This window comes from Manacus vitellinus, unplaced genomic scaffold (genome assembly GCF_001715985.3).
Source record: "Manacus vitellinus isolate BGI_N305 unplaced genomic scaffold, ASM171598v3 scaffold_40_pilon, whole genome shotgun sequence".
In the NCBI taxonomy this organism is placed as follows: domain Eukaryota; kingdom Metazoa; phylum Chordata; class Aves; order Passeriformes; family Pipridae; genus Manacus; species Manacus vitellinus.
In genome coordinates this window covers 5,300,873-5,319,519 of record NW_021940541.1, presented here as the reverse complement: position 1 = coordinate 5,319,519, position 18,647 = coordinate 5,300,873, and the positions used below count along the sequence as shown (strand labels likewise).

Sequence of the window (18,647 nt, the reverse complement as noted above, 5' to 3'; positions counted from 1 at the left end):
CTCAGATATAACAAAGATAAAAACTATAGTCAGGAAAAAAAAAAAGATTTCAAATGGTTGGATAAATATGCCACCTGTTACTTCTTATAGAGTTGCTTAGATATCACAAAGATTGAAAGTATAAAGGTAATCAGAAAAAAAATATTTCAAATTCTTTGTGATAAATATTTATGATTTTGCTCTCTGTGGTTTGTGTGCTCACATTCTAATTTTTGATCTCTGCAGTCAAAAGCAAAACTGAGTATGAAATTTGTCATTGTGATTGAAGAAAAGAGATGTGTCTCACATGTTCAGCTGCAGCACTAATTTTCCTACAGAAAAAAAAATTCAAATGTTTGGTTCTTTCAAGAAATAGAAATGCATATTAAAAAATAATAATAATAATAAAAAAATCTATCCAGTATCTCTCTGGAAGGTGAGGAGCCACAGCAAGGAAGAAGTTCAGTACAGAAACTTGGGGCCTGAGTTCTCTCATCACTGCCAGCTGTGCATGTTCTATAGAAACAGGTTAATGGAACCTAAAAAATCTCATTTAAATGTAATTCAATTACAGTGCAAACTGTCTGAATCTTTTTCTGCTTCGAACCTTGACGTTTTTGAATAGGTCTGAAATCAGGAAAGATGTGCTGAAAGTTGAAACCTGAAAAAGCTTTTGTGACTGGAGTTAAAAAATTTGCTTAAACGTTTCATTTAGTGTGCAAATAAAATTGGGCATTCTTTTCACAGCTGATGTCTCCCCCAGAGGAAGGAGGCAAATTGCTGAAGGGGAAAAAGAAATAAATTAAATTTCTCTTGCGTAGGTGAATGTCTGGAGGTACCACAGGGTTTGCAGACGTGTCAGACGATGTGAAAGCTGAGTGTGGATGAGAAGAAAGTCAATTTGCTTTGCAGTGTTCACTTGCCTGGTTGCTTGCATTGGTACTCTGATAACACCCCTGCTGTGGAGAATATAAGTATGTCCTGGATCTTGTGGAAAATGTGTCTTTTCCCATTCAGCCCCTCAAAAATGGGGTTTTGTTAAAGGTTGTAAGGTCGTGATTGCTTTATTAAAAAACAAAACAAAGCAAGAAGGCAATTTACTGCATCCTCTTAAAATACTAAGTTATAACAGCATCATTGATATGGTTACATGGGAATCATCATTTAAATCATGAAGCTCCCTCAGTTTTTTGCAGATGGGTCTTCTCAACTTTATCATCACCCTGGAATGTCCAACCCTTCTCTGCAGCAGAGGAACCCTGCTGTCAGACCTTAAAGGACCTTGAGGGTCAGTATTGTGCTGTGATAAAATAAAAACCCTGTAGTGATGTGTTTTTTCTTTATCAGTTGCATTTTCAGGCCTTGGCTTTACCACCTTCTACCTGGCTGGGAAGCTGCACTGCTTCACCGAGAGCGGCCGGGGCAAGAGCTGGAGGCTCTGTGCAGCCATCCTGCCCCTCTACTGTGCCATGATGATTGCCCTCTCACGGATGTGTGATTACAAACATCACTGGCAAGGTGAGCCAGGGTTTTTTCCAGCTTTTTTTTTTTTCAAATTCTCTGCGTGTTTCTTTGATTTTATTTCATTTTTTTTTAATTACATCAAGACGGTGGTGGGTGGATGCTGAGGTTTCCTAGAGAGGTTGAGTTAACCAACACTGACCTTCAAAGCTTCAGGTCTCTGCCACAGCCCCCTCTCTTCCCTCACAGCAGTCACTTCCCAGATTAAGTGTATTTGTCACAGAAAGACTGTTGTCTCAGCCCTTTAAAATTCAGGTGTGAGACATAACTGATGTAGAAGACTGTGGAGGTCAGTGAGCTGTCACAATCCCAGGGGAGGCAGAAAACTGGAATCCTTTATTGGGTTCACAACTTCATATTTAAAGGGTTCAAGGTTTACATTTTCAACAGGGGGCTTGCATACTCTTTCTGTTACAAGAGGGGGCTTTTCAGAGATGAGGTAAGGGAAAAAACAGGTTTGACAAATCTTGGGGTCTTAGGAATTACTTCTTATGGGAAAAACCCACTTTAACTTGGGGGATTTTACGGGGGGGGGGGGGGGGGGACAGGTAACACAAAAGGAGAGATAAAACAGGTCTTCTGCATAGGTTGATCAAATCAGGGTTTGGTCTCTCTGGCTTGGGCAGGGCATGTGATAACATCATGCAAAGAGTCTCTTCCATTGTGCTGGAGGAGGCAGGAAGAATCCACAGGATGAAGTTACTAAAAAGGATTTTTCCCCAGCTTCTGTGACTCAAGGTTTTCTGTTTAAACCTAGCAGTTTCTTTTCTCATATCTAAAATTTGGATTCCAACAGAAGACTCTGCCATTTATTAGTTACACACTTATATTACTGAGGTACAATTCAGAAAACACTACCATCTGCTCTTTTTTCTGCCATTTCTTGACCCTCTTTATTGCCATCTTTGTACCTTCCCACCAAAATCACTCTGTCACTGCTCTCCTCAGCTGGACAGAAGAGAAAAAATACAATGAGAGGTTCATGGGTTCAGATAGTTCAGGGGGGATCACTCAGCCACTACCAGCATGGGCAGAACAGACTTGACTTGGGGAAACTAGTTCAATTTATTACCAATCAAATCAGGATAATAAGAAATAAAAGAAAATCTTAAAAGCACCTTCCCCCTCTGCCTTTTTCCTGGCTGGGATCAACTTCACTCCCAATTTCTCTCCTTCATGCCCTCCAGTGGCACAGAGGGATGGGGGTGGGTGATTTCCAGGGAAAGAGACCCCTTCAGTTTAAAATCCATACGTTTTACAGTTTCACAAAATCCCCACCTTTTTCAGATAACCTTAATATATTCATTTTTGCCTAAAAATGTTTTTTTTTTTCTCTGAAAAGGGGCTTTCCCTTCTTTCCAATTGGCCACTGGACATCCTCTGTCAAAAATGGTGGATCTTCCTTTGTTCTTAGCCCAAAGAGAAACCCCCATGTACAAAATTCTCACATGGCCCCGAAAGATTTTAATTTTTAGGAATTTTTATATTTCCCTCATCTGGCTGAAAAAGTCCCTGATACCCAGTCCCAGTGTGGAACTTGAATATCTTACAACTTCGTGATACACCTATAAAAATCCATATTTTTATTTCTTATAACACTGGGCTGGTTTGGGCTGCCTGTTAAAGAGAAGGGGAGCCATGTAAATGAATGGGAAGAGGATGTACAGGTTTACTCTCCAGTTTTGGACACATGTTTCCAGCGTGTCCTGTCTCTTGCCAAGAGTAAGAATTATTTATGTAGCGAAACATTGGCTGTGAGGAGGGTTATTATGGCTGGTTTATACACCACAGAGGAAAAGTGCACCCAGGGGGTTGTGGCTGTTGCTCATCACAGCTGCTGGTGCTTTGTCTTTGAATTTTAAGGAGATGGAGCTGGAAACTCAGCTCTTCCTGAAGAGCAGTGCTGGCAGACAAGTTATCCTGCAGGTCACCTGTGTTTTTCCCTGAAAAGAACTGTGTTCTCGAGGGAGGGAATAGTTCACTCTGGAATACACAGCACAGAACCTCAGGCCTTCACTTCTCTGCTCAGCAGAGTCAGCTAATTGTGTTAAATTATTTATGGTGCCTCTGTGCTGGAGCCTTTTCTGAGCTGTGGGGAATGAGAAAGGACCATCAGTTTAATGTCCAAGGCTGAGCACACTGTAGGTGAAAGATGGAGTGGAGAATCCTTATATTAAAAAGCCATTGAGTGGGCTCAGAAGGTTAATATTATGAGAACTTTATGAGCTCTTTTCAGTTTGGCTGAAGAAAGTAATATTCCAGACCTTAGTGTTGATATTGGTGAATATTAGGATATTTCATTGTGGATCCAGAATGTATTGACTGCTTTTTAGTCCCTAAATCTCTCTATAGACTTCTAATTCTGGAAATGTTAGTTTACTCATGGAATAAGCAGAAATAAAGTTAAATGTTCTTTTTCCTTTATGGGAAAAACAAACAAACAAACAAACAAACAAAAAGCCCAAACCGAAACAAAAACCCAAACAAACAAATCAACAGAAGTAATTTATGGCTCCCATGAGCTCAAACAAAGACAGAATTGTTGTCTTCAAAAACAGGAGTCAAAATAGCTGCCTGTGTGTTTGCTCCTCACCCCCAGACAAGGTCGGTAAGCGAGAAATCTTTGGCATAACTCATTTGTGAATCTGCATTACTGTGGTGCCCAAACTGAGGCCCAGAGTTGCATAATTTGCATGTAAATGTTTTGAAAGAAATAAAATCCGGGCAAGTTCGCAGCAAGTCTTAAAATACCAGGGAACTTGTAGAGGACTGGCAAAAATGTGGTGTTTCTCCATGATTAAAAATAGTAATCATAGGCTTGACTTTATTGCTAAGCAAAATAAAAAAACAGCTGGAACAATATTCAGTCAACCACAGCTAAAGCAGAGTAATCTGAGAATTGCACCCAACACAGGTTTATAGAAAATTAATCTTGTCACAATAACTAAATTTTTTGCAAGTTGATTGATGCTGAAACAGGGAGAATTGTTGCCCTGGGTACCTTCTGTACCATGACAGTTTGATAGGGACAGGCTGAATGGTACAAAATCAGCCTCTGTGTGCACAGGGCAAGATTCCATCTGCTTCCAAATACTGTGTACACACAATCACCTTTTAAAATCTTGCTTGAACCTCTATTACATCTGTTTCTGATAGATTTGTTGTGTCCTTTTGTGTGTAGAAGGATTAGAAGGGATCTCCTCTTACTCAACCGTGACTTATAAACACATTTCTTAAATTTATCCATCTCAGCATTAAATTTTTCATGTTTTCTGGCCCTAGCTATTCCTGTTAAAAGAAATCTCACTTCTCTGATGAGAAAAAAAATACAAACCATTTGTCACCCACTGAAAATTGAACCTTGTTCTAATACCTTTGTTCTAATATATATCAGACTGACAAGCTGGGGAATTTAATCTTTATTTAACAGCTTTAGACAAAAATAATTTGTATTGATTTAACCTTCTTTGTCACTAAACTCAATGATTCACCATTTTTATTACGCTGTGGTTTCTTTGTAATTGAAAGGATGGAAACACAGGTACACACAGATGATATGGTGCTTAGTAAGTCTGGTTAAAATAAAATGTGCTGCCAACTCATATTCCAGGCGTTGCCTCTTGTTCATTTCCATTTATTGTTTGTGCTCAATCTGAGGCTTTCAAAGACAGGCTGTATTTCCAGTGAAATTCTCCTCTGGTTGTTTGGAAATAAAACACAAGATCAGAGGAGTATTTTAGTAAGAGGCAGAACCTGACAGCAGAAGGAATCTTCTTACACTTCAGGTGATATTCTCTTCCTATAGAAAACTTAAAATTACCTGTGTGAGAGAGCTGCAAATATCTCATACAATGGCCTTGTTTTGTCTTATTTTATTTTGGGTTGTTTTGAAAGGAGTATGGGACAGTAAAAAGCATCAAAAGAAAGATATTCAGAAGGTGTTAAGTCAGTTCACAGGCATGTCAATCTTTGACCTTTCAGGTGCTTTTAGTGGGAATTCACCCAGCCTGAAGTGGTTGTTGAGAGCTGTCTTTCTCAGGGGCCTTGCAGGAGCTGCAGGAGAAATGAATTGCTGTAGCTCCAGTGGCCTGGAGGGAGAGAATTTTCCACTTCCATCCTGCCTGCTGCCTGGAGAATTCCCCCTGGAATACAAACAGTCACGAGCAGATCTGGCACTTTGACTGCCTTTTTTCCTGGGGGTGCTTGGGCAGGGCACAGTAGTGGTCAGTGCAGTAGGTTGGGGGGGACCTGTGGGCAGGAGAGCTCTGGGTGGCAAACAGCCCAGGACAGCTGTGTTGCCATGGATGGAAAACCTGGCTGTGGGCACTCTAACTGATGGCACACTGGAAGAAGATCCATGGGTTGCCATCCCCCAAATGTTGGTCAGCAGTGCTCTGGAGCATCATGGGTGTTTAATGCCCTGTGGAGGCCACTCTGTTCCCTCTGTTCATCTCCCAAAACACAGCCAACCACCTACATTTTGGGTATTCAGAACGTTGGAGATGTCCCCACAAAATACTGATTTTATGTGTCCTGTGTGACTGTGGTATTTGGCTCCAAATTCTTTGTGAAAACTCAAAGTTCCCATTTTCTGGGTTGAACACTTCCACGTCAAGCAAATGTCTTCTGTTTACAGCTGTCACTTCTGGCTGACCTTTCCACGGTAACATGTTTCTGCTTTTGTTGCTCTTTTTGTCTAGATGCTTTCGTTGGAGGGATCATCGGCCTCATTTTTGCTTATATTTGCTACAGACAGCACTACCCCCCTCTGGGTAACACAGCTTGTCATAAATCTTACGTCAGCCTGCTAGATCAGAACTCTGTGAAGAAAGAAGAGCGACCGACAGCAGACAATGCTACTGGGCTGCCTCTGGAGGGAATAACTGAAGGTCCCGTATGACTTTGAGAAATGTGCAGAATGAACTCTTAGCCTTCTCACATTTCCTCCAAACTGGTCTCTTAACAGTGTTTCTTACTGTGCTTTTTTTGTTTTTTTCTTTTGTTTCTTTCCTTTTTCTAAAGAGAAGTTTAAATATTTTATTTTTAATGCCATAATACCATCGTACTTTCGAAGTTAATTTTTCGGTTCGTATTGGCTTGTTGTTGAATCACCTGTTTTCAGTCTACTGCAGACAGATAGACTACTTGAGGGAAGGGGAGAGAATTACAAACACTCCCATATGGAGAATGGTTAAGAGAGTAATTTTAAGGAGATGGGGTTGAGGATATAGTAGATCTGGAAACAGATTTTTCTGAAGTACTGACTCATCTTCTACAAAGTTCTGGTCATCTTCAGCACTCATTGATTTTGATGGGTGGTGAGAACACACAGCACTTTCCACCAGGTGTTCTGCATCTGTTGGGGCCAGCCATTTCTTCATATAATTTGATAATTTAGGGCATCATCCTTATGTTTATCTTGTTGCCTTCTATCATAAAAAAAAATAATCTCCATATGCTGGCAAAACTTTGCATTAATTGCCAAGTTTTGACAAGGTCATTCTGAGCTCCTAATGATAAAACAGATGAAAGGTATGAAGGGTTAAATGTTTGAAGAGTCAGGCTTAGTGCATTAGTAGTTCTTCAGGATGATTCTCACATTCAAGAAATTCCATGCTGTTCAAATTATCAACTTACAGTAACATATATATTCATAGGATGGACTAGAAATTTGGTATTACATCATCAGCAATTTTTTGAGAGCTCATGCAGTAATTACCATCCAAACAAATTGAAAGAAAAGAGCAACAAGCTGAAGTCTTTAAAACAAATGTTTAAAAAAAATCCTAAATCTGAGAGAATAAGGAAACACAGAGTTTCCTGTGAACCTGGTGTGCCATGTTCATCCTCGTGTGGTGACTCACTGCAGCATTGGTGACCTGAAGAAATGCAGAGATTTTCATTTGTGACTTTGAATGCTCGTGGTGGTTTCCAGCACTGTCACATGTCCAGAGGAAGGCTGGAGACAGTTTTCTGCTAGTCCCATTCCACATTTGCAGCTCATTGAGGTGTTTGGGAAGGCTGGCTTGGTACCTGAACTGAAACTCAACAAATCAAACTGCTGGTGGTGTGGAGAAGGTTCATAAGTGTGGGGCTTGAGTTAATAATTTATTATTAGCAGGGTTCTGGTGTGATATGTGTATGCACTATGCAGCACACATCACATTCCTGTGAAATGATGTACCTTTGGATGGCAGAATGTCAGATTCCAGATTTTTTTTCCCTTAGGTATCCTGTGAAAAAGCAGGCAAATGTTCCAGCCCACATCTTGGCACTTGGAGCTGCTGGTTAAAGAGATCAAGAGAATGTTGGCCAACGACCATTCTTACGGTGCTTTAGACTGGAGGAGACTGCTGCCATAACCCTAATTTATGTGTTCCTCTTGGAATATGCATTGGCCTTGTAGGCATTTTGTGATTCAGACAGCTCAGTGTCTTTATGTAAGGCTTGCCATTTACTTTTCTCAAAGCTAAGCTTTGTAGATTTTTTTTTTGAGAAGAGCTACTTCCTGATTGGCAACACTTGAATTTTTATAGAAAGCAAGTAAATTAGAGTCCCTTTAAAAGGAAACATAATAATTGTGTACAAGAGGATGCAACCTTGCTATGTATAAACTTATATGATATTTGGAAATAACTATAAATAGGAAGTGACATCAGGGAACAGAATGTACCAGGCACGAACCCAGAAGTGTTCTGTAGAAATCAGGCCTGATCTGCTTTAAAACTGATACCAGTTTGACTCTGCCAGTGAGAGGTGGGGTGTTTTACTGGCAGTTACAGAATTCTGAACCCTACAGCAGAGACATTACCCAAACATAGCTGTGGGTTTGCTGGTGAATACAAATTCCCCAAACCAGCAGCAGCAAAGCCAAGTTATTCAGCATTTGCACTGGATTTAACAGAACACTCCTTTAGTGTAATTCAGGTCTTTAATTCTAGAAACCCACACAGCCTAGTGGAGGTGTAATCTTTCTATGAAGGTTTTAACCCATCCTATGGAATTCTGTGACAGATATAATTTTCTGTTGCTTCACCTGGGAGGATTAAAGAAAGCCCTGGAGGGAGGGAAGGCTCAGCCATCAGCTTTTTCTTTCAGCAGGAACCCTAAGTCTTCCAGGTTATATGCAAATATTAAAAAAAACAAACACCCTTAAATCAAATTAGAAGTTTAATACTGATGCATAGAGCATTTTGCATGTTTTTATATAGATCTGGCTTATTCTCAGAATTGAGTGGGGCCTCCTAATTGTGCTGTACACATTCCCAGTGTTTTAATGGCTTGTGATACAAACAAGCTGTCTTCTTTGGGATGGGGAAAGCTTATACAGCCCTCAGATGAGTGGTGAATGTTAAAAGGTTGGGTATGAAGTGTAACACAGCATAAAAACTTAAATTGCAAGAGTAATTGGTGGACTTGGAAAAGCAGTAAAGAATAACACGTTTTAATGGGAATAATTAAATTGAAAGTCATAAAATAGACGATGTAAAAGCTTTGATTAAAATGTAATTAAAATTATGGAGGACTTAATGGAATGAAACTTGTGGAGGGATCTGTGGGTGCCATAATCACCAGTGCAAAGTCAGCATAGGGAAGGCATTTTTGTGGATCAGTGTATTTTAATCTCATGCTTTCTCAGTGTGAAGGAAATGTAATGTTGTAATGCACCAATAAAACAACACATGAATGTGGGTTTGTACATCTGTGTGTCACCGTTTTTTTGAGAAGAATAGAAGTTAGCAATTATTTTCATTAATAAACCACGTAGAGTATTACAAAAAAACCCCAAGCCCTAAAGTGACTGTGTTATTGATAAGCAACAAACTGATGCCATTGAAATGGGACAGCATTCCTCCTTTAACCAAAATATGCTCTTCAGCTTTCCTCCAGGAAAAGGTAGAGTGTAAGCCTGCAAGGTTGAAATTTTGGAATATTTAACCAGGTATTGTGTTAGGAAGGAGTTGGAGCATTTATACTGATTCATTCAGATTTTGTTGTGTGCAGTCCAGTCTGATTTGGCCCTCTGGATTTTTTTTTCCCCAATGCACAGAGCCAGTTATTTCTATTTAATGTGAAATAGAACCTCATTTTCTTTCTTCCCATGGCAAAAAGTACTTTGTTATGGATTGTGAAAAAAAACAGATGAAAAAGCCTCACTTTTGTTTTACGGTACCAAAATTCTGATGACTTCAGTCAACTGCTCTGGATCACTGAGCATATCACATCCTGTAGGTGGAATAAAACCTTCACACAGTTTTTGCTTGCACTCTTACATTTTTAGGGGTATAATTAGCCAAATATTGCAACTAATTTGTCTGCAGTTTGTGCTTTGCCAGCTGAGACAGGCACAGTGAAAACAAAATAATATCAATATTGATCATTGGTAACTGTGCATTCAGTAGGACTGGTTATCTTTAGAGAATTTTTAGAGAATGCTGTAAAATAAATTTTGAGGCTATGCTAATATGCTTTCATGTTTCAAATGCACACAATGCATTCAAAATGAACAAAATTATGTAAGAAACACCAGTATACCTAGTGCATTGGACACAGTGTAAAGATCAGTTAGAAATAGTTCCACATGAGTTAATTTAATTGACTCTACTTCAGATAGTTAAAGCACCTACTAGGGTTTTATTCCCACAGCTTAAAGTGCATTTTAAAATTACTAAGCAGGACCACGTTGCTGAACAGTTAGGATTAGCACCCACAGGCATAACCTGAAGTCCTATTTCTTCTTATTCTTACCCATTTTACAAGATATATACCCATCTACTATCTTAGAGTACACTCCAGACTCATCTGATAAGCAGAATGTCTACATTGCTGTCCTAAGAGGCTAAAATTAAATTAGAAGTTTCCACAAGGATGCACCCAGTTTAATACAGTTTATTATATAGAGAACTCCTGTTCTACAGGTGTGCAAATCATTCCCTGCTCAGGAACTTGCTCTGAACAGAGAAAAAACATTATCGTTTTGCCATTAAATTAAAACTTAACCTGTATAAAATTAAAATGACAAGGCTGGGTGGATAACTCCTGATACACTGGATTGAACTGGGATTCCTTTTACAGATGCTTGGCATGCTGACTGAATGCTACAGGGTTTTTGCTTAAACTTGCAGAAATAGCCCCAAAAATCAGCATACAGACCATTCAGAGCAGACTAGGACTCTGTTTGGACCCAGACAACTAAAAACATCTGAGCTGCAGCAGATGTGTGCTGAAGTTCCTGAAGATGTACCCATTGACATTTTGCTGCCAGGTTCTGAGCAAACTTCCCAAGGGGAAAACCAGGAGGCATTTCTTTGGGATGAGCCACGTTCTTGGGCTGTGTAGCAAGGTGTGAATGGGGCGTGAAATGGAGAATCCTCCCTCGGTGCTTCCACTGGATAAAAACACAGCAGTGCATGAGTACTGCAGGATGTCAGGCATGAAATGGGATTGAACCAGCTCTGTGAACCTTCAACCTTTGCCCTGAATTCCTTTGTTAGCTTGCCAAAAAAGCTCTTCATTTCACTGGGAGGTTTGCAGCAGTTGTGCGTTATTCTGTAAAATTCTGTTTTTTAACATGGCCTGAAACAAGTTTATTTCTAGGAGTAGATGGGGCTGGGCACAAGAAGCTCTGGTTTTTATGTATGGTTTGCTTTCATTTGGCCTCTTGTTCACAGATGTAACTGTGCTTTTTGATCACGTCCTGTGAGCACCTTCAGGTCCCTTGTTTTCATCTCCAGAGCACCCTCTGTGCTGGTGATGGGAAGAAGAGAATTGATGGTGACTTTTTTTTTTCTCCTGGATCATGTCTGCCTTCTTCCATTTCATTTCCAGGCAAGAACCTGTTCCAGAGCTCCTCTGTGAGCAGGAAAACAAAGTTTCTCTTCCTCACCAGCCCCAGCTGTGGCTGCTCTAAACAAGCCCGTGTGAGGAACCACTGTTCCTGGAAAATACAAGGAGTGGGAAAATCTGGAACATCTCCACTTCACATGGATAACAAACGGAGAAACTGAGACCTGTAAAGAGCAGTGGTGATAGTGGGGCTGAACATAAATTAATAATAGGAAAACACTGAAGTAAAATACAGCTTGAAATGTTGAGAATCAAATACACATGTGCAATAACCTATCCCAGCTTCATCCCTTACACAGACATTTATACCAGAGTGGGAGCTTTTTACAGCATCAATATCTGTAACTTTCCAAGTCTAATTAATGTACTTGCATATTATAATCATCATTCACCCACAGCACAGGGTGCAGCTCTGGAGGGACTGGGTGTCATTACAGAATGGCCCAGCTGAATCCAGACAGGCTTCCACAGGAGAACTCTTGTTGCCACTGTCTGATACACAAAACTTCTCACTCTTAAACCAAAGGGCACTTTTTAAGAATTTTTAAGGCTTTTGCAATTCTTGGTGTTGCAGGGAGAAAGGGTGACAAGTAAAGAGAAATTCCCAAATGCCCTTTCACTTTTAACTTCAAGGGATTTGTCAGCCAAATTCACAGGTGGACCAAAAGCAGATTTGTGCTCTTCAGATTTCTGGTGTTACAGGTTGAGCCAACTCACAGCTGACCTGTGAGATGCTGTGAGGGACTGGTGAGCCCATTTCTATCCTCTGGCTTTTTCATATCTGGTCACTGCAGCAGAATGGAAACAATCTGTGAAATAAAGACAATTGCCACCATGGAAAAAATTATGCCAGAGCCACAGCTAAGGCCATTTTTGTCACTATTCTAGTCACCCTCATTCTCTAAATGACTTTCTGACACCAGTCAGAAGGTTAAGAGAGAAGAGATGCTGATTAAGATCCATGCCCATTACATAATTGCTGGAAGAGATCTAAGCAAGGGAAAGTTTGACTTGTTATCTGTTGCCTGTTGCTGGACACACAGAGGATGTTACTCTGAAGGCTCCCAGGAGTCATATCATTGTCAAAAATCTCCTTGAGCTTTTTATTCAATTCCTTCTATCAGCATCATTAGGAGAAAGGAGTCCCCATTTTATCGAGGGTGAGCTTTACAAATCATTTATCAACAGACTGTTGAATAAGTATCTCCTTTCTGTATTCTATTCACATCCCTATCAGCATTACAGAGCATTTGTGTGTACAAAAATCCATTTCATCTTCATTTCCACTCCCGCAGACTGAGGACACAAGAAAAGATTTCAGATGCAGGTTGGTATTGAAACCAATATAACACTGTAAAAAAAGGAAAGGGAAAAGAACATTATGGCAATGTCACAATGTCACTCTGATCTAAGAGGTGTGAGCTTGTCTAGGCAGTGATTGTGCTGGAATTTGTATCTGCAGCTTTGTCCAACAAAGGTAAAGCAACTTAAAACATGCTCTGGATCAGTGAGTGTGAAAAAAAACTGGAGCAGGCCTGCACAAACACATCCCTGCACAAAGCAAAAGGCTGGAAATTACATTTCTGAGGCTTGTTTGGCAAACAAAAATTCCATTTCATAGGCACGTAATGGGCTAGGAAATAGTTTTAATTTAATGTGTTAATTAAACTCATAATTTTAGGCATATTTTAATGAAAAAAAACAAACATGCTCTCTCACTACATCTCAGTGTATGAAACCTCTTGCCAACATGTGGAGAGAATTATTTCCACCCTTGCTCTTTCAGGGCTTCCAACTCTCTCACGTCAAGCAAATGCCCACAGTAACAGGGTTATTCTTGAGTGGGTGATTTGTTCCTTCCTAATTTGTTCCTTTCCTAATTCTATCCTGGGCTGAGAAACCTTCCCCAAAATTTCCATGTCTGTGAATTGTTCAGATGGGAAACAGTTTCATTTTTAATTTTGGACCAGTTTATTTTTAGCATCAGCTGGAATCCCCCCTCTTTAAATACTGAAAGGAAACACCTGTGCTGCTAAAGCCCAAAAGGGATGAGCACAGCTGATCTCAATATTCAGTGCAAGATAAAGGGGAACAAATACAATCCCAGACAAACTGAGCCTCCTGCACCAAAATTTGGAGTAAGAGCTGGCAGGAAAGGAACAGGGAGCTGGCTGGTGGTGCAAGAAGAGGTGTTACAGGAACTCATTACTGGTAAGTGGATTTACATTTTCTATGAAGAGATGAAAACAGCCTCTATTATATTTGGGATTTCCCGAGGCAAATGGGAATAAATCAGTTTGAGTGCCTTCCAGCTTTGAATTTGTGGAGTTTAAGCAGTGCTTGGTTTAATGCAGGGAAACTGTAGAACAGCTTATGTGTTATGGATAAAGGGGGAAGCAGAAATATTGACCTTGTTTCTTGATGGTCCTTAGTTTGTGGAAGGCTTCTGCAGTGGAGGGAACCAGAATTGATCACCTAAGGAAATTTTTTTATCTTCATTTTTTGATTTTTTTCTGTGAACTGCTAATAAATGGAGATACACCAGCATTTGTGGTTTCCAATCTGCCAAACAAAGGGTAGCTTCTAACCCAAGGTGTACTGGCTTATAACCAATCAATACTATTAATCTCTTCCTTCCTCACTTTTATGGGATAATTATGCTGAAGAAGTCAATTATTTTTTTCTATGTGTATTTATTTAATGCTCATAATAATTTCTTAGAAGCTATACAGAATTATTAGGCAAGTAAATGCGTATTTTACCATTTATGTTGTCCTTGCAAAAATAAGAGAAAAAGTTACACCACTCCTACAGTCTTTCTGTAAAACCACAGCCATGACAGGATGGTTTAAGGAGTTTAATGGCACTGGTAATGGCTGTCCAATAAAAACCATTTATAAGGCAGTAAATACAGCTATGAAGAAAGGTGCTTACAAGTTAAATCGTGGAAAGGGTGCCTCATTAGGTTGTGATAATGCACTAAATAGTGGAGTCAGTGCTATAATTAGCATTACTGTTCAGGATTGTGTGTGATGTGCAATACCCTCTGACCCCAGAGGAGTGAGTGAGATATTAGGGACTATAATCTTGCTGTTCCTCTGCAAAGTCTTTGCTGAAGTTCACCTGGGTGCATCAAGATTGTGAGGAACTTGTTTAAAGACCAGAACTAACAGGTGCAATGTGATCCAAAACAATCCTGTGACATGAATTTCAATGCGAGGAGAGGCTGGGACAAAAATACATCTTGTTGTCAGCTGAAGTAGATTAAAAGCTTTTCTGTCACTTCCCCCATTCTGGTGAATTTTTTTCAAATTTTCACTTAGTTTCAAAGGAAGGCAAGAGGTATCATTTACTCTCTGGGTTTGTTAAAGGAATAAAGGTTAGGTTCAGAGGGGCTGGCTGATCACACAGTGTTCAGGTGAGTGGAGAAAGATTCAGACACTTTCTTCTTCTGGCCCTCCCCTCAGTGTAACATCACAACTCACATTTTATGGTCCAGTGCGGTGCTCTCAGAAAACCCCCCGTGCTTGTCTTGAGGCTAAATTGTTTATTTATGTTTTGGGTCGCTTCTAAACGGTTCCATTAGTGCCCCTGCTGACTTGTGCCAGGTGATGCTCCTACAAAGCAAAACAGTCTCCGAGCTGAGCTTTTTAGGTGTGAGGGTTTTTTAAGTGGGCTCTCGATATCTTTAGTGTGCAGTGATTGCTCACTGTTATTAAACAGTGATTCCCCGAGGTCTGAGGAAGTGAGATTCCCCTGCAAAGCAGTGGTTCTGACTATCCCACTTAAATGATGGTTTCTTTTTTGCTTTCAGCAGTGCAGGTTATCCAGCTGAGCAGTCCAGATTTTATTCAGAGAAGCTGGAAGTGGCTCATATAAGTGGGGTCTGAGCCAAGTTTCACTCAACATCAGGCCCTTAAATGAGGCTTAGTGGCTTTGGGCTTTTTTATAGCCACCAGACAACTCTGTGCTTAGGCTACTCCAGAGGAAGTTTTAAACCTCCAGCTGCAAGTGAATCCCTGACTGTGATTAAGACAAATACAGATATCTACAAACCTGGTAATGAAGAGTTTATACTAAAATAAAAGTGGTTACTAGTGATTGAGAAATAGAACTGTCCTTTGATCACTGGTGAAATCAATTTGGGCAATATTGGCATTAATACTGTGCATTATTTTCTGTGAATTTGTCTGGGGTAAGGTGAGCTGGCAGGCACGATAGAGCTCCTAAAAAAAAAAAGTCCTCATAAACTCAAAATAGGTCTTTATGGGAAATAAACTTCCCTGAAGTGTAAAACTGGGTCAGTCAAATTGTTCCATTTCACCAAATCTTAATATCAATTATTCAAACTGATACTTGAGCTCTGATTCAGGCTTTCACTCTTTCCTACAGCACAGTAAATGCAGAGGGGGATGGATGTGCTGAACAGGGCTTGGATCACTTCTAATTATCTGTGGGGGTTGTTTTTTCCTTTTTTTAATCCTTGATAACATCCAGTGAAGGACATGAAAGGGCTTGAGGGATGAAAGTAGTTCTCATCTTTCCTTTTGCTCTTCTGGCATTAAACTCCAATAGGCAGGAGCTGGTTTTTTTTTTTGTTCATCCTTTGTTCAGTGCTCGTTAAAACAAAGGCCACTGAAACAAGTTGCCATCCCAGCTCTCTGAGGTTCCCCCGTGGCTCTGTGAGAGCTGAGCCTCAGCTCTTCATCTGCAGTGCTGTAATGGCCAAAACAAAAAACTTTCACCAGTGAACACTTCCCAGGGTCACAGTAACCAGATGTCAGAGCAACTCATTAGAAATGTGATGTTGCAAAAGTTACTGACTTGCAGGGTTTGTTCTGTGAAATGTAAACCCAACTTGACTCGTTTTTTAGGTAATAATTCTTTTTTGAGGCCACACAAATCATCAGCAAAGCCGTTTGCTGTTTAAATCTTACAGAAATAATTGTTGACGTTGAGGGCTCTTCCTCCCCACAGAAGTGCTGTCCTAGGGAAAAGCAACAAAATTACTTCTTTTTCTTAGTATGCTCACATTTTTAAAGAACTTATAGTTCTGTTCTCTTTTCTTGAAGCTTTAGAATGGGTTTGCTCCTGCTGGTATTGGCAGCTGTTAACTCCCAAAATAGTTTACCCACTTTTCAATTCTGTAGCTGCTCTCCATGATCAAGCTTTGCCTCCAGTCTGGGAGAATGTGGTTGAAGTGCCCTTTCCAAAACCTCTTCAGATGCCTTTTGGTGCATCTTTCTTGGCAGTCAATCTAGTAAGTGCTGGAACAGGGCAAATCAAAACAAAGGGTAGATTTAAAGAAATTTTAACACCACCACAACAATTAAAATTACCCTGCAGCCTCGGCAAGATGTGAAGCTTCCATGAGCCCTTCTATGAGCAATATGCCTGTAATATTTAAAGCAATTAAGTATTAATGCTTAGTTCTAATTAGAAATATTCATATTTTTTATATTAAGTGCCAGGTACTAAATAAAGTTTTCTTTCAGGTAGTTAAAATCAAGTAGGTTAATTACTGATCATACATATTATACTTTCCTCCTCCTTACATTTTTTGCTAAGTGCAAATCTTGATTGGAATCTGGACATGAAACTGGGGTTGCTCCCTGCTTTGTTTGTGGATTTTTTTTTTTTATTTTGGCTGAGAGTTTGGGGTTTTTTTCTGCCTCTTATTATTTTCTTGCACAACTGAGAGCTTTTCACTGTCAGATGACTGTGCTGTGACCCTTCTGTCCCCTGAGTGTGTCTGGCTTCGGGGTCCCTCCTTATTTTGTTGAGATGGGATCACAACAGAGGATTGAGCTGAAGGAACACATTTTATTGAGATGGGATCACAAGAGAGGATTGAGCTGAAGGAACACAATCAGCAGCTGACTGAGATGCTTTCAGCTGAGCATTTTGCTTTTGTGCAGGCAGTGGCTGCCTTCATTTTGATTGCCTTATCTTCATGCAAAGCACAAAAGGGAGATTCAGGTAATCTTTGCAATCTTTCAAGGCAGAGGTTTATCTTTTCCAAAACTCAAGCTGGGGAATGGCTGGGATGAGCCCCAGAGGCTTCCTCAGTGAAGGGCTGTTTATCCCACACTCCACCAGCCCATCCCTGAGACAGATGGAGATTAATGCCATTCACCTGACAGGCATGGGGAATTTATTCTGGATGCAGCTGCCTTCTGTTCATTCCAGTTCTTGTGACTCCTGAGACTGCAGGATGTCAGAAGGTCTGGTTTTCCTTCCAGATTTTAGGGACTTCACTGACCACAGAGTTGTTTGTCACGGATACTTTATGGCCACGGTGCAGTTACTCATTTCTGCAATAGTCCCTCCTTTCTGTTTTGATGAGAGAAGCCAAGGAGTGTGGAAAAGAGCAATATGTGCTGTGTGCTATAAACTTTGAGCCTGGAGCTGGGAAAGGGATGTTCCTTCTTGGGAGAAAAGGACCAGAGGCAGCTTGCACTTGAGCATACACACTACACAGCAAATAACTGGAACATGTCCTTCACAGAGTAAACAACCACTAGTGACCTACTCAATCTCTGCCTGGTCCAAATTAATGGCAGCTGATTGTTTCACAACTTAGCAAGTCAGGGAATTCATTACCTGTGAAACAATGAGAAGAGTGATTCTTCAGGATGCAACAATTTGAACTCCAGAGATCACTTGCTTGGATTTGTCAGTCCCATAGGTGGGGTTTTTATATGTAAGATTAAATTAATTTGCAGTGCTAGATGTAACAATTTTTCTGTGAAACACATAGGAATGTGGCTTTCTGCACAAGGATGAAACGTTGCCATCAGCATTAGTGACCCATAAGAGGTTGAGGTGGCATCTCCTGGCTGGGTTCCCATGGAATGCCAGTTCGTTACATGGGTGAAGGAGGGCAGTGACAATGTCATTAGTCACCAGCATCATTAAACAAAGTCCTGCTGTGAATGGAAGCCTGTGAGACACTGTGTTGTCATCAGGTGTCTTCCCTGGGATGCTGCCTGGGTGTTCAGGAATGTATCCCTCATCCCATGGGAAAGCTTCTGTAATTTCTCTGCATGCAACAGTGATTAGAGATCTACTCTGCCTTGAGATAAGCAGGAAGGACTGTGGTGACATTTTTCCCTGCCTCTGGCCTTGATCTGAAGCCATTCATTAATTTAAGTCACTTCTGGAGAACAGCTTTAATATTTCAAACTTCACGCCTCCCAGCACAAAAATACCTCTAAACTGTTTTATTGATGTCTTTGGGATCTTTCCCTTTGTGTATGCTCCAGGACAAGAACACCTGGAAAGCTGCAGACCGTGACACT

The 18,647-nt window shown here is 40.4% G+C and overlaps 1 protein-coding gene across 1 annotated transcript in view; it reads left to right on the top strand.

Moving 5' to 3' along the window:
• PLPP4 (phospholipid phosphatase 4) overlaps positions 1 to 9,199 on the top strand; it is a 50,825-nt gene extending 41,626 nt beyond the window's left edge. Inside the window, exons 6-8 of the mRNA XM_018078538.2 lie at positions 1,327 to 1,497; positions 6,201 to 6,389; positions 7,729 to 9,199. Of these exons, the coding sequence (XP_017934027.1) occupies positions 1,327 to 1,497; positions 6,201 to 6,389; positions 7,729 to 7,739 (371 nt within the window). The 3' untranslated portion in view covers positions 7,740 to 9,199. The remainder of the gene's footprint in view (positions 1 to 1,326; positions 1,498 to 6,200; positions 6,390 to 7,728) is intronic.
• Positions 9,200 to 18,647: the final 9,448 nt, after the last annotated feature.